Here is a 17,126-nt window from a genome sequence, read left to right as displayed (position 1 = left end):
TGATACAGTACAGACCTTCATTTACTTTGAACAGCAAACTAAACTGTGCATTTTAACGGTATACTGCACAAGAGTATGTTTAGTTATTTATACAAATTGATCCCAACATATTTTGAGGTTTTGTTGAGAAGCTTTCATATGGGAAGGTCTGGCTACATCCAATTTAAATGAAAAAAGTTTCCAGAACTTAAAAAATTGTCACTTAAGTAAAGAAAAAAATAGTAGCATGCACTGCCAAATAATTTGTAGAGCGTTAGAAGAAATCATTTCAGACAAAATTTAAGTAACAGCACAAGTATCTGCACATTGTAGAGCTCATCCAATTGTGCACAAATGGAATCTGCACATTGTTTAAGTAGCTCCATTTCCATTACTCATTTGTTTCTGATGTCCTTATAAACATCCCAAGCCTAACAGGATTTCTGTGGCATCAGAATATGAAAGACTACATTTCTCCCATGGCAAACGTTATATTAAACTGTATCCACATTTTCTAAGTAGCTGTTTAAAAAAAATGGTGCAGTTTTACAAAAGTCTTCCTCTAAATTGTGTTCCTGAAATTTTATGTATAACTAACATAAATCAGATCTTGCAATTGTCTGAATCACTGAAAATGTTTGTTTTCTTTGATCTATATTAGGACCTAAACTGCCTTTTTTTTGTTGTTGCTTTTAGAAAGAGTAGCCTAGGATCTTCTACTGTATGTAAGATTCATTTCAAAAAACAGAGAAGCTACTTTTGCATGGAAAAGGATCTGGTAAAGGAAAGTTCTGCAGTAAGAACCAGAAGTCTACTTAATGTGAACAACTAAATCAAGCATCAGTTCTTGTCATTTGTTCCCTACTGAAAAACAGAGATTTTATACTAATGCTTTACTTAATGCTTTAGATAAAAGTACCTAAACTGCTTTTGGAATCCCTGGTTTTAAATTGTTACCTGTGTTATATCTTTTAATCTTTGGGTTTTCTCTTGGATATTACAATGCTTATTCCTGCTGTTTCACATCTTAAGCAGAAGCCTGTCATTTTCCAGTTACCTCCAAACGCAGCAAATATACTGCTTCATTCACTTAATCTTAAGACCATCAAGCACGTTCTTCAGTACAAAAGGGTGCAAGATGTTTTATCAATCAGCTTTGCTGCATTCCTAAAGATGACCCCTACTCTAATGCTTTCCCCTTAAGGAAATGAGCATAGGTAAGCCTTTCACTTCTTTAAGACTCTGGGCTGCTGAGACCATTGCCACTTTGTATACAAACAATTTAAGTTTATGCTGTAGCTGTAACATGCAATACCTTGGACTTCATGCCAACTATTATTTTGACTTGCCTTCCCATTTAAAAAGAAAAAAACCAAACACTAAATTACCAGACAAGTCCACAATTGCTTCAAAAGCAAATCTAAGAAGAACGGCTACAAAAGTTGCACTGCAACCCCTAAACCAATTCTTCTATCAATAACGGCATTAAGCTCTGATTATAATTTTTTAAGTCTTAGAAAAGGACGCAGACAGTGAAATAACGCAGTCTGTAAGTAACCCTTGAGACTTTGGTACTGAAAAACAAACCTCATTCAGGTAACTTTGAGAGAGAATATAATGCTATTACTAAGTCCTTTTCATCACACCGACCAATATGACAGAACAAAACCTTTTCACTTTTCTCTTCGGCAAGACTTCAGATGAGCGTGAGCATAAAGTCAGTCTTGAAGTGAGGCCGACTCTGCAGCACCCAGACTGCTCACCTCTAATAGGGCCAAAAGAAGGATCCTTTGACTGAACTTCAGGCAAATCAGTCCTTTAAGTCCTGGGTATAGCTGACACTTTGAAACTTGACATTTTGAAATAAGTCTATAACTCCACTATTAACACAGTATTTTTTATTATTTTATTCACCTAATGTGTATTTTACATATATTTTATACATATGCATAATACTATATCCTTACAAAATATACTTTTACTTTACAAATATATGTGCATATATATTTATATACAGTTTAATGTATTTTATGCTATATTGCATTAGAATTTATTAATAGATTATTAATACAATTCTACAGTACCGTACCATTATCCAAAAAAGCCTACTTTTTAAGACAGAGAGATTAAGTAAAAATGATTTCTGGAAATACCCTTCAGTTCATGTAATTTTTTGATCTATGCTAGGGTCTATGCTAGAACCTGCCGTTTCTGGAGGCAGATGAAGAAATTTCTCTGCTGATTTGGCAAAGGAGCAAGGAAGGTATCAGCGCACACAACGCTTATTAGCTACATCTGCTATAACTGCTTTTTATAGATGCCACTGCTGCAAGACAGTCACTCTAGGAATAGGAAATTTCTCCTTCCCTGAAAGGGACATAAGCCTTGAGGAACTACCTGACACGCTGCCTAGTATAGCAGCTGACAAGACTCCATTCTCTTGTCCTTCAGTTCAAAGTGTAATAAAAACCTCCAGGAGTAACAGTAAGAAGATATGGCCTACAATATATTTTCTAAATGTGCATTTCACACAGATTTAACTGTCATTTATCTCTGTTGACTATTTTAGCTAATATCTTTCTGGAACATTATTCAAACAAAATCAAGCCTATGTATGTTAAGTAAACATTATTATAACACTCATAGTAAGAAGAAAAAGAAAACATTACCTCAAAGTACCAAAAGTTAATATGACCTAAAGATATCTAATGGAGTTAAAAAAGGAGATGGAATAAACAGCCTTACTGCTACTGTTACAGCTTTCAACAGCAACGTCCAGACAACTTTTCCCACAACATAACATTCCCATATAACATGAGTTATTTCTTCATCATTTGGTTATCCAAATCCTACTGGATCCACCAGTAGGGAATAGCCTTACTTTGCCAGCTGCAGCCTTTACAACATGGTCTACAAGGAGATGCAAAAGAGAGCTCTTATGCTAATCCAGTAAATGCATCCAAAAGACCATATGAAACAGCAGTTTCAGGAAAATTGATGCAACTGTCTGTACACAACTGATCATTTCTTACAAAGGCTAATTACCACTGACTATTCAAAGATTTTAGAAAAAAATAAATACAGTTTCCAGCTAAAAAAAGCAGCTAGACGAAGCTAAAAGAAGGAACTTCATCGTATCTATCTAAAACCATCTAGAGTATTTACTGGAGGAAAAGTCTATTATCCCCAGTAATACAAGTTCCTTCTCTGAGATTTTTGTCAAAAGTCAGAATATTACTTTGTGTAAATTTTAGTATTCGGAATATTTTGTTAATCTTCAGGCAGATTATTTTCTTTTCTGCTCATGTTTGTGCACTAACAAAGAGCCAAAGACTCTCAAACAGTAACGTTAACCTTTTATTATACTGACATTTAAAAAATAGCTAAAAACACAAAGCCATGTGACTTCAACTCACCCAATCTGTCCACATGTATCAAACTGTCTAGAAAGAATCTGAGTTAAATTTTGTTTCATTACTCAGCTCCTACAGCAAGGGTGAAACCAAGTAAAAGGTGACAGATCAGACTAAAGATAGTTAAATTTTAACCTCGACCCCTAAGATTACATTTGACATCATGTTGTTTTAATATCAATGAAGACACCTGTACAAAGAATCTCTGTGCACACAGAGAGGGGAATAAATGTAAATAATCTTAAAGCCAAAACTTCAGGATACAAATATCTCACATTCAAAAAGCTGAAATGGATACCATGTATTTAAAGTTGTGAAACAAATGCACACCCACAAGTAATATCTAAGTCTATAATTAATTACAACATCATGGCCCTACAGATTCCATACTTACTATACCATGTTCTATTTTAGGCACACAACATGACAATGTCTGTATGTCACTAATGCAGAGCATGATGCTCGGGATACATTTAATATCTCAGTTATTGATTTAGACTGCTTAGTGGATACCTGATACATACAGTATTTCCAAAACACTGTGAAATACAGAATTAAACAAGAGGTAGCTAAGGTTACCCTGTTTCGCTGCACAAGAGGAACAGCTTCAGAAAGACTGAAGTATCTGAGGAAAAAAAATTGGAAGCTGCCAGCTTAATTCCAAACAGCTCTTCTTGCAGGGGAGATTTATATTTGCCAATGTTTACAAATGAAGAAACAGAGGTACTTTTTGTTTTAAAATGCATTTTTTAAACTCATACCATTTCCATAATATTTTGGGGCTATTAACTGAAATTCATTCATTCTAGTGAACATTCAGCAAGCAACAATGTTAAGGCATTTAAAGGCACAGAACCAAATCAATTATATTGCTGTATTTCAATTTGCTTCTACATGCACAGGAAAGAATAAACTTAATAGGAATATAATCACATGATACACCAGAATTAGGAGGCATATGCACGAATTGTGTTAAGATCTCTTGCATATAGACACAGACTACCCATATCTGACACATGTAATGACAAATTGGCTACTCACTTCTGGTTCAGAAGTAGAAAGTACTCAATGTCCTTACCTACAACGCTGTCTTGTCATGATCTAAGGCAACATGTTTTGTAATGTTTATTGAGACAGTAAAAATAGCTGTTAAGATATGGAGGAAAGTAAAATATGAAGTTGGTAGAGGGATGCTACCACATGCTGACAAGAACAGTGCCTGCAGCTCACTGCACTTCAGCAAGGAACCGTTCAGCATTGGGCACTCCTATAAAGAAACATGACTGGCAGCACATCCAAACTAAGCAGCAACTAAAGCACCCTGAGTCAAACTCAGGGCCCACCTAGGACTGCCAGGTCTGCAGATTCTTCAGTGGGAAGAAGGTTTAAAGGCACCATCTTGTGGATGGTTGAAGGACCCAACTTGATATCTTCAAGGACACTTTTTCAACTGTCCTACAATCAGAACACAAATCGAATGCTGTACAGGTCAATACTGTCTGGCTCCATGTGCTGCACTCCCACATGTACTCCATACAGCATAATACGCTAGCAGAGAGAAAAATGGCCAGCAATTAAATACGGAGCAGAAAATGGAAGATTAGCATGCATGCACAGCCACATCCACATAAGTATGTATGTATGTATAGTATATGGGCCTTATTTTACAAGACAGATTTCAAATAATAATCATCTGACCACATGGTCAGGTTTGAACCAGTTAATTCAAGTTTGAGGCTCCTCCGCGGCCTGCAGGCTGTCTCTAAGTAGCGTGCTCGACAAAGATAAACGTTTGTGTTCAACTTTTAAAACCTGTTAAGGCATTATGCTGCAGATTTCCACGTTACACCTGCTTAATTTTATTTTGTAAATGTTCTAGTAATCTATTATATGTGCTGTCATATTCACATTTTCAATTAATTTCTAAAAAAAGAGACTCGGAGATAAACATTTAAATTATTACTTAGCACACAAAACTGTTCCAGGACTTTTGATCAGACAAAAGCAGGCAAAATTTTTCTTTTCCTGAAAATAAAAGCACAAGAATCCTCTTGTATATTTCTCAGATTAGACTGCACATATTCTTTCTAGTTTTATTTTAGAAGCAGATTCCTACAGGCAATTCCATACATCACTACAAATCCTTATGCAATTTTATCCAGCGTTCTATATTTATCAACAGACAACTCATCTTAACAGCAATGTTTTTTCTCAGCATGAACCAGGCTTTTAAAACAGATTGCAAGAAAACCCCCACAAAAATTCCCATTCTAATTATTACAAGGCTTACCAACAAGTCTCTCAATTTAAAGAACTTAAATGTGAACTAGAGATTAAATAATAGTTCCTACAAAGAAATAAACTAGGCTTTCTTACTTGGCGACTGAATTAAAATGCCACACATATAGATTTTATCCACCAATACTGAAAATCCATTCTATGCCGTTACTATATACAGCTTTCCTTCCTGAATATCATCATCCATTTAAAATAAAAAAAAAACCTGAGTGAGAAAGTGTGGGCTGAAAGTTGTGCAAGCAAAACTGAAGTCACAAAGTGGTCCTAGATACACAAGATATTTAAGAACACCTCAAAATCCCACAGATACGTACTTCTTCCTTCTACTGCTCTGAAGAGTTCAATTCAACAGATTTAAACAAAAAGCTGCTTTTGACTTGCTTGCAATTGATTACGTCATTTGATTGTGGAAGTATATAAAGCCAGGGTATTGACAACACCATGAATATAATACTATATTCATGTCTACCCCAGAAGTTATCAAGGGGGGGGGGGGGGAAGAGGGGAGAGCCTAAGAAAGTAACATGTTTGTAGTAGACACTATTTTGTAAACTGTTTATGGATTTGCATTGGAAATGTTACCCAAGTGAAGACCATGCATGTAAGTTCTATGTGCACTGCAGTAAAATCAACTTCTTCAAAATAATAACTTCTTCAAAATAACATGATTTTAAATGTTAAGTATTTTATTGAAATGAAATATTGGAGTATAAGAATGACAAACAACAGTATTTCATGTGCAGAGAGCACAGTGCATCAGAACTTGTCTAAACAGCTCTATTTTAGCATCCACCTCTTTGGAGGCTCAGCACGCAACTCACAGCCTGACCAGGAGACAGAAACAGGACTTGAGAACTTTTACAACCATTTTTCTGGGCTTCCAAGTCTGGGAGCCAACACAACCCTAACAAACCGAGTTATATTTAATTTAAGCGGTCTTTCAAGACTCATCCTACGAAGTGTGGCACTTTCTGAGTTCTCTGTAACCCCAGTATTTGTGAAGGGGTCCTCCAGTGGATCATTTTATGTCTCTTCTGTAGTGCCTGCACCAAGAATGTCTGCCCCAAAGAAAGCTGATGTTTGAGGAATGGCTTTACAGTATTCTGGGTTCTTTTAATAGCATAAGGCAAAAGCTCCAAAATAAATTTCTGCTGTGGTTACGCATGTAGCCACAGAAAATTAATCAAAGCTACAGTTTTGATCATGAAAAGTATTTTACTCACAGTTGCTTGGAATAAAAGTTTTCATATAACGGCCACACACAAAGTCACTGCTACCACATGTGGCCTTCTTTGCTTCTCTTAATAGCTATTACTAGAAATCTGGAAGAGGATGAAACATTCAATGGAGTTTCAGTTGAAATAAAACATTTAATACAGCCCAAAAGAAATTACTGGACATTTTTCCCTCCACTTTCAGACATAAAAACCCTCTTCCGTATCAATAAAAAGGCACTTTAAATAAAACGAGAATTTCATAAATATCAGACACTATAACAAAATGGCACAAACGGTGTGTTAACCATTGTTGCAAGAGCAGCTTTATCTTAATATCTTCATTACGATCAAATATTATTTATGTATTTTGTGTAAGACCTCCAGGACAAGATTTGAGTCTCTTCTAATCTGGAAGAATCCTAACACTTTGCTGATGCAACACAAGCAGTGGCAGAAACGGGAAGATAAACAGAAGCAATTAGGCTACAATCCTGTAATAGACAGCATCAACAAGAACAGACAGAAAAACACTATTAGTAAAACTTGTGTTTTTCACTTTACCTCAAGTATGCAGTATCAAATGTTTTAGTATCAACTAATGCTCTTGCATTCCTAGAAAAAAACATGTATCTACAAAATCACGTTTACTGTCACCAAGCAGGATTTTGCAAATGTTGTAACTTCACATATGCACTGTTAACAACTTTAGCCAGTCTCACCTGGAAATGGTGACTTAGACTTAGCGCAAAGCACAATACAGGGATGGCAACTTCTTAAGGGTATATCAAATTGTATTTTTCTTTCTGAAACTAGTGATTAAACACGTTCATTAAAAAAAGCTCAGCAGGGGTAGGAGATGCTACCTATAAGTGTGCTCCTTCTCAGAATTTCCTTATCATTTGCAGCTTGTGTGTGTCCTAGATAGAGACCAAGTCTCTTGGCAAGTTCCAAATTTAGTTGCAGTGAAGAGGTGGGAGTCATTGCCTCTCACAAAATGCTGCACGTCCCTGATGTGTGCCATTTCAGATTCACTTGCATGCTTCTTTGGCAATCTTGTACTTGATTCTTGACCGTGAAAAAGATGACCCAACTGGCTGCAAAGCTGACTGGCAATAAAGAGCACATCTTAACTAAAGAATTCTAATAGCCTTAGACAACATAATACTGCATTGGTATGGTAAATTATAAGCTCTGAGATACTAAAGAAACAATACATAGTATTACAGAAGCAGGTCTGATCGAGATCATGAATTAAATATCATCCTGTCATGTGAATTAATAGTTTTAAAGAAGAAAATGAGCCTATGTAGTAACACTGCAGCACTGTGCAATGCACACATTTTTGACACAGCTATGTTATTTAGCACATCAGAAGAAACACTTTTAGTGAGCTTTTATATAATCACAGTTTCTAAATTGGCAGAACAAAGACACCTCCTCCTTTTTTTTTCCCCGTTACAGAAGTTGATTTTATTTGGAAAAACTGATTTACTTTTTCCCAGCACAGGCTATATATATCTGGTCTAGTATACTGTCAGTGTAGCTTCACTGCTAAATAGCAAATGTACATAAAACTAAATCTGGCATCTACAAAAGTTAAAAAAAAAAAAGAAAGAAAAAAATCATGTTAATAACTTTACGACTAAAATCTTTATACAATAAAAATTTGCAATCAACACTAAAGACTTCCTCCAATATATTCTTTGTACATTTCTAAATAGTAGGTCAGCAAATGAAGATAGTGAGAATAATGCCATAAGTTGCTTACTGAAGCTCTAAAGAGTTAGTAGGAAAAATTACATCTAAGGCAATCTTACATTAAAACTAGAAAGTTTTACTACTAACACACTACCGCTTCATGTAAGTTTACAGAGCAGACAAGTGACAGTGAATTTAAAAAAAGTTAAAAATAGTTAAAATAAACTAAATAGCTGAAAATAAGCTAAACACAAACGGTATTGCCAGAACAAACAGCAATTTGATTAGAACACAGTGGCCGAATATAAGCCACTATAAAATAAAATAGATACTATCTGTTCTACTCACAAAAGGAAAATTGATTAATTGGTCTTAATTAACCTCGAAAATAGATTAACTGACCTTGCAGGACCTTGGATACTGCAGAAACTGGTAGATAAGCTTAATTTCTTTCACTATGAGCCGAACTCAGAAAGGCCAACAACCAATAGAACCAGGACTAAAGTCATTGCAGCAGTATGCAAAGACTGGAAATTAAAAAAAGGCTTAAGAAACTTGATGCCAAAGGTATCGGTGCCTTTGATTTAAAAGCAACGAATGGCTTTAGAAGAAAAGAAAATTCATACTGAATTTGCAGAATTAGCTTTGACACGCATTCTGTCGGTCAGCTTCAGCAGTAGATTTGCATCTCTGAAGTTGTCTAGAAAAAGCCATAGCTTAAAAGGTTCTGACAGGTTTTTATAGAGACTAATAGAAATTCTACCAAATGCAAATCTATCAAGTGTTACCAACTTCAATTACATAAACTAAACACTAGACTAAACCTAGTAAATACTAAGCATTTACTACGCAAGGCTTTGATTCTGCAATTAGGTTATTAATGGTTGTTATATGTTGCTGTTACAACAAGAATGAGAATGCAGTCAGTAGCACAAGTTATGCTAAAATAGCGTCACTTTGTCAATGTAAGTATTTTAATTAACTACTAAGGTTTTTTCAGTACTTCACTCCTATGGCTGAACAGTAAAAGTTACATTACTAAGGACAACAGGTGAGTATTGCAACGTAACGTACTCAGCGTTCTAAAGAGTAAGTGCTCCTGGTGGATGGGACAGAATTATAAATGTTTCCACTACATACTCCTATACTACCACAATGATAATGAAAATTATGCTAATCAATTTCAAATACTTGTCTTAAACTGTAACTTTTCACATAGCTATATTGTAGGCATTTCCACTACATAACATACTGCACTGTGAACAATTCGTATTTGTTTGCAAGCATAATCTCAAGCAAGGCTGCTTCTAATGTAAAGCATAATAATATAAAGTAATCCACTAATAGAATGTGAAAAGCACCTCGGTTTTACAGGACCGCACAAGCTCTGAACTAGAAAATAGAAAAGGAACACTGCTCCAAAACATAAAATAAAGGTGGCATACTTGTTTCAACACTACATTTTTGCAAATTCCCTATTTCTGTCAGTAAGAATCCATGAGTGCCTTCCAAGCTGCTTAAAAGATAGGCAGCATACTACACTGGTTTTATTTCTCTGTTCCTCATAGCTCTTACAAATGCTTCCACATTCAGATTACTACCCTTAATGTCACAGGACAGTTCTTAAGTTGTTTTGAAAAGCTCTATACATTGATTGACACAAAATGCACTACAAGATACATGGAGAATTTTTGTCCACAACTACGATGGGATCTCAAACAGTGTTTCATTGGAAAACTGAAAAACCAAGATTGAATGCAGTTAAACTACTTAACATTTGCAGAGCCCAACAAATTATCTCCACAAGGGCAAGAAAGGCCTATATTTTCAGAGTTTCCCTAGAGAATTAAAAAGTGTATTTGTAGGACTGCCCATGTATTACATGGAAGCTATTCTGTAAACACATGAGCACCAGAACTAGATTCTTTCAAGCCATCATCATGTAAAAGCGATTACTTCCTTCATTAACATTTCTGTATCAGTAGATACGTATGCAGGTATGTGTAAGAACCCTATATATACATATAGGTATGTATACACACAGACATATGGGAAAGTTGGTCTCAAATATCAAAAAACCCCTTAAATGTAATAAATGATTTATATATTGAATATAATTCAATTTTGCTGCAAAATGCCACGTAACTAAACATAAAACGAAATTCTGTTGGCTCTTCAGAGCAAAGAGATAGGATTCCGGTAGGATTTCAGGTGGACTAATGACGCCTTCCTCATTGGAAGCTATCTATAGAAAACCAAAGTTTTAACATGCAATGTGCAGCGAATCAGGACTAATGCTTAATCTACTTTAAAGCAGGCTTATTTAAAAAAATAGAAGTTTCCCAAGAAGAATAAGCTTAGAATTTCTCCACAGTTAAGACAATATTAAAAATGTCATTCCTTGCTCGACTCGATAATAAATCGTATCACTAGCTAGCTGCTTGCAGTTCAGTCTGTTCAGTATTTGTTAACAGATAGGATATCAAGGCATACAATCTGTTGACTACTTCCAAAATTTTCTTCCTAGAAAGAAGTATATTAACGGTGCTGCAAACACCACTCCACCCATGCCCTCTGATGTAAATCATATTTAGGTCTTCCAGTTGTGAAGCACCTGATCGAAGCGAAATATGGCAGGTTTAACGGACATTAATTTATTCTCTGAAAGAAGAATAGGAAAAAGTTCACTACCTACATGAAAAGTATAAAGTTGGGAGACATAGTTGTACACTGGGACTTGCAAAAATTGTTTGAAAATAACAACTTGAAAGAAAATAATGACTCAAACAGTTCTTGAACATAACTTTCTAAAATAAGTACCAATGCTTCGAAGGGTACGACACTTTAATGTTCACAGCAGAGATTTTGAAAGCATCAACCGAAAAATCATCTTAACTGTCAAGTGCCACAAGTTGCAGACAAACTATGAGATATACAAGCACAATTTTTGTGAAACATTCATTTTTTTAAAGGGGTAAAAAAGCTGTACTAATGCCTAATAACAGCTGAAGTGAAGACGGGACATCATGAAAGAGAAGACAAGCTTTGAAAGTCACTGACAAAAAGCGCAGCCGGGCCCAGGCCGTATACCTGTGCTAAGTAGGAGGGCGTACAAATTCCTCGGTTTGCAGGACTAAAGTTGTCAGGCGAACGGGACAGACACTCGGTACTAAGGGGGAAATCCTGCCTTCCTTCACAGCAGATAATGGCAAAGTTTTCATTAATTAAGGGAAGGCCAGGATTAACTTAAGTGAAGCACTGCTGATCTTGATTGCTGCCTGGTGTCAAGGGGACCAGAACCATGCATTACCTGCTTGACCTCGGATGAGTTAAGCTACAACGGCTCCTCCAGCTGGCTCCTGTCTACGCTTTTGAGACAGATAAAGGGTGACAGCGTGAATCCCCCGCACCGCCGCCGCCGCTGCTCCGCGCCGGGCCGCGGGGGGCCCTGCGCGCCCGCGCACCGCCCGCCCCAGGCACCGCGCTCCCCCGCGCCCCGGCCCGGCCCGCCGGGGCCTTACCTGCGCCAGCACCGTGGGGAGCCCGCCCGCCCCTCGCCGCCCCCGCCAGCTGCTGTAACACACGGCCAAGGCGCCTGCCCCGACCAGGCCGCCGGCCGCGGCGGCGCCCCTCCAGCTCGGCGGCGGCGGCGGTCGCCGCTGGCCCCGAGGGCCCCTCAGCCCGGCGAGCCGCCCCCGCAGCGGAGCGCGGGCACCCGCCGCCAGCGCCGCTCTCCAGGCCGCCATCTTCCCGGAAGCGCCCGCCGCGCCGCCGGCATCAAACCGGCCCCTCCGCCGCCGGGCGCATGCGCAGCGCCGCACCCGCCGCCCTGCCTGTCGCCCTCAGCGCGAAGCGCGGTGGGGAGGGCGGCGGCTCCGGCTCGGCTCGGCTCGGCTCGGCTCGGCTGGGCTCGGCTCGGCTGGGCTGGGCTGTTGCCGCGCGGGTCGCGGGCGGCTGCGGCCCCCTCTGAGCCCTGCCGCTGCGCTGCGAGGGGGACGGAGCTGCCCGCCGAGCCCGAGGGGACGGTCGGGGCGGGGGCTCCGGGGATGGTGAGCGCCAGAGGGGCGAATGGCGGCGGCGGAGATAAAGGCTCGTCCTTGGCCGCGGCTTGCAGGCTGCCGCCTCCGCGGGCCTCCCGGGCAGAGCCAGCGAAGGGCAGCCGGTTCTCTGGAGACAAACGCGCTTTTTTCCCCCAAAACAGCTCAAACGGGGATGCGGCCCGTGAACAGCTGCAGCAGAGGCCCTGCGTGGCCAGGCCACGGTCCCCCCGGGGAGGGGGAGAGGGACGTACAAACAACTGGACTTGGCGGGTGCTTTTTTGGTGGGAGAGAGAGGACAGTGGCAGGGATCGTGTGTTTTGTGTCAGGGAAAACAAGACCGAACACCTTCTCTTTGCGCTTGGAGTGGAAAGTGGTCATGCTCGTAATAGTCCTCTGGCCCTGAGAGTACATCTCGCAGCCTTTGCTAGCGCCGTAGCAAGTTGCGTCTCGTAGAGCTGAACTCCGTGCTTAAGAGCTCCGCTTTATTCCTTCACCAGACTTGTGCCACGGCTTTGAGCCACCACTGAGCACCTTGCAAGTAATGCCTCAGGAACCAGTCATGACCTGGATTTGGAAGTTCTGTGCAAAGTTCATTGTAGAAAGTCAGGCAGATGTGATGAACCCACATTATCGGTGTTGCTAAGCTGATCTGATACAATATTCTATGTAGCTGGGGTTTTCTAAGTGTTGGAGACTTTGTATATGGATATGTTGCACTGCATGTCTTCCAGATGAGAAACCACAAAAACGTGAGTAAGACTAGGGCATCCTTATGCAGGGTGGAATAGAGTTTCTCATGAACTAGAGATGACAGAAAATGTTGTTTACAGAAAACTGTCATGGCAGAGGTTAGCATCAGTGAACGCTGGAAAGCATTACAGATTGATTTGACGAGCTGTAATCAAAGACAACTGTACCCTGTGAATGCTTCAAAGTACTTTTTTTGTGCGCTAGTATGGTTTTATCCAAGCTCTCTAAGCCTTGGTTAGATAGAGCTTTGTATTTACTGTTAATGAGATGGTCACATTCAAACACTGGGTCATCCTGGAATTGATGATATGGTCATATAAGATAGAGCGAGCAAGCTATATATCATTTGTAGGATGGTAGTACTAGCATTGATGTTTTCTGACTAGTTCACCTAGTGGCTGCATGTAAATGTGGGAAAAGACTGAAGAGAACTCATGCATGCAGTTCTAGACATAAGGCATCTGGTGATGAAATGCAGTTTCCCATAACTTTGATGTTGGGTTACAGGCCTTTAGAAAGTACTCAACCCATTTTAGCAAACTGCATCTTTCACCTCTACCTGATAAGACAGCAAATGCTGTGTACAGGCTCTGGAACATGAAAATGCCTTTTTGCCCTCTATCCACTGACAAATGGAGATCATCCATCAGTGCCACTAATGTAATTTTAGTTCGGTGTCCTTCCCTGACCTGAATTCAGAGTCATGAATTCAGTTTCATATGTGGTAGTTTCAGTCATCTAACTAATGGCATCTCAGAATTTATCCAGTCTTCCATTAGCATGCATTGTCCATTGAGTGTCATTCTGTGAAGTGTTTGGGACATCTTCAGGAATGTGCCACCTGAGTCCTTAGCAGGATACAAACTCTTCAAAAACACCTTCTCTATGGAACACAAATGACCACTCATTGCAAAATCACCCAAGAGTGCAGGGTGAGTGGTTTCCATCCTGACAGACTGTAATGTACATTGCAAAATCTTTTTCCTATCCACAGAGAGTTAGAAAGAAACTCGTACAGGAAAATCCTTCCTAATCCCCAGATGCTGTAAAACATAGCAGCAAAATCCCTCTATCATCGTACATGAACACATACTGCAAAATCCCACTGTGGCTATACAGACGTAAATCTTAGAGCAGATTCCTGCCCCCTATTTCTGCTTCCCTACCCCAGTCTTAGTATTTTAATGTAGAATGTTGCATGGACGCATTAAGAGTACTTTCCTTTCTGTGTCAGCCAATAACAAGAACTCCATGGAGGCTGGCATCGTCCCAGAAACACTGTAAAAGACGGCAGAGAGATTTGAATTCTGTACGCCAGATCCTACGATGTTGAGCACATGACCGCAACATAGGTAAGCGGGTTTAGTTTGGCACCCTGCAAGGTATTTTTAGTTTCCCTTTGAGTAAGAATGAATAAATAGGTCATTTGGCTTTCCTCAGATGACATTCCTGCCTGGAACAGATACAACTGCGATGCGAAGGGAGAACTACGTTCATCTGACTGCTGACATGCAATGTTGATGAGCAGTGCTGAGAGGGGAGGTTTGGTGTCCTTACGCACCCTCTTGCTCTCTGCAGTAAGTTCACCCTTGTGTGTGCAGTGTTCAGCGGAGGTGCACAACTACTACAGCACTAGCCTGATTTACACTGATGTTCTAATAGGCAGGGTCATGTATTTGTAAGTACTTCAACACGTCCCTAAACAGCTAGAAAACACTTGGCTATTAAAATGTTCGTCCCATTTCACCTCATGCGATGTCAATACATCATAGTTGATGACGGAAAGCCAAGATTACTACGTCTATAAAAATTACATTGTCTGGTAACTATAACTGGAATTTCAGCAGAAAAATGGGCTATCTAGTGAAAAATGTCATCAATTGCTGTGTCCTGTGGCACTTACATGTTAGTTCAGAAGCTCTCTTTTCCATCCTAAACAGCTTAGCTGTTGTAAGCAGAAACCATTACATTTAGCAATCCTACATGTTTTTTGCAAGTGCTTTCTACCTGTTGAATTCAAACCTGCTTCTACAGATGATGAAAAAGCAAATAAAAATCCTAATAAAAGGTTTTCTGAAATGTGTAAGGATGTAATTTTCCTGTAAGATTCGATGATCCACTGGATCATTATATAGCAATTCTTAAATGCAATCATTTCTTGTCAGGCATAAGGGGTACGGTATGAAGTCACATGAAAAGTCAAAAACATGCTGCCATGAATCAAAGCCCCTGTGATTCCTTCTGTGAGCAACTTACAGCTGCACGTGCCTGAAGGTCCGCTTCTGCTTCTAAGAGCATTAGGCCAAGTTCTAACATGGATTTACTCTGTGCTAGAACTCCAACCCCCTCAAGAGCGTTATGCATAGTGCCAGCTTAAATTAACTCCTCTTGCATTCAATCCAAACCCTTTCTTACCATTTTAGATAGGATAAGAGCTGAGAGATGGATTCAGTCATCTGGTCTGAGGGCCACCCATCATGCTAGTCCTTCTTTGGAGACTTCAGATGCGGTGCAAACTGGGTAGGGGAAGGGGGTGACCAGCCAGAGGGGCCAGAAAACTTTGTCTTTATACATGAGACCCCCTTTTAGGAGAAATAACATGGAGGAGGTCTGATTTATTTGCTGTATGCACATCTGACAGTAAGCCCCATCCAAAAGTAAAATTGTAGTATGTTAGGCACCCTGCTAACAATATTTGGAGTACTTCTTTCCTAGAGGAGCTGAACAGACAGACTAGCTGAAAGACAGGAAACGCCACTGTTTTATTTTATACATGAAGAATTGCAACATAGATTAAACTCTGCCCAAAGTCAGACAGAAAGCCTGAAACAAAAGATCTTAAACCCAGGCCTTTTTTAGCCCCCCCCCCTCCAAAACTACATTATCTTAAGAATATCACTTGTATTTTACGTTAATAGAAGTGAGAGCAGTCTGTCTGCCTATGGTGACAAGGAAAACATGCTGAAGCAAATAAGGATATGAGCAGAAGGAAGACAAGTTTTATTAAAAGTAATGTAATGAAATAAACCTAGCGCACATTGAGAACTACAAGCTAATTCAATGAAATTGGGCAGTCTTTAAAGTTGGGCAGCTGATATCTTGGTATCTGTGCAGGGTCTCAAAGGTTCTGTACCAAGTGTACAGAAGAGAAGGTTGGGAGGGGGCTCCAGCTGCAAATTTACAATTTAGCTACGGATTAAAAAATATTCAGGCTTTGTATGCTAGAGAGACTATTATTCCATAATTCCTACCCATCCCTCCTCCACAGAAAAAGAAAAAAAAGATGAGAAATCAGTTTGAAGGAAGCTCTTGATGAAAAAGCCTTAGGATGACAATATGCTGTTACTTTACAAAAAGTCCAGTTGTTTTATAGGATTTAGAGATGATGGAAATGGACCTAACTACCAAGCATTCAGCATTTATTCAGTAGTAAGACTGAAAATAAATGTGAACATTTTATGGGTAGATATCACCATTCAGCTAATAAATAAGAATTCACAGCCATGTTTGCATTTAGGAGCTGTGCCATAAATATAGCTTATCTCCAAGTATTTTCAACTTGCTAAAGTTACTTGAAAGCTTATCATGATAGAGTCCATTTAAAAGGAAAAGAATTAGAAATTATCTAAGATATGTGTCCCCAAATACCTCTCATAGTGCTAATTTGTATAGACCTTTCTAACACACTTACTGTCTTCCCACACTGTTCCTACGTAGTTAGCTGGAAAACA

General features: G+C 39.4%; 1 protein-coding gene and 1 long non-coding RNA gene across 2 annotated transcripts in view; one reads left to right on the top strand and one right to left on the bottom strand.

The window, feature by feature from the left end:
• The window catches only part of MICU2 (mitochondrial calcium uptake 2), a 158,392-nt gene extending 146,041 nt beyond the window's left edge, over positions 1-12,351 (bottom strand). The window contains exon 1 of the mRNA XM_068933304.1: positions 12,127-12,351. Within this exon, the coding sequence (XP_068789405.1) occupies positions 12,127-12,351 (225 nt within the window). The remainder of the gene's footprint in view (positions 1-12,126) is intronic.
• A 92-nt stretch (positions 12,352-12,443) lies between these two features.
• LOC104151613 (uncharacterized) lies at positions 12,444-15,478 on the top strand. The gene is made up of 3 exons (XR_011138896.1): positions 12,444-12,654; positions 14,630-14,747; positions 14,836-15,478. It is a non-coding gene; the product is annotated as an uncharacterized lncRNA (long non-coding RNA).
• Positions 15,479-17,126: the final 1,648 nt, after the last annotated feature.

This window comes from Struthio camelus, chromosome 1 (assembly GCF_040807025.1).
Source record: "Struthio camelus isolate bStrCam1 chromosome 1, bStrCam1.hap1, whole genome shotgun sequence".
NCBI lineage: Eukaryota > Metazoa > Chordata > Aves > Struthioniformes > Struthionidae > Struthio > Struthio camelus.
This window is presented reverse-complemented; position numbering and strand designations above follow the sequence as displayed.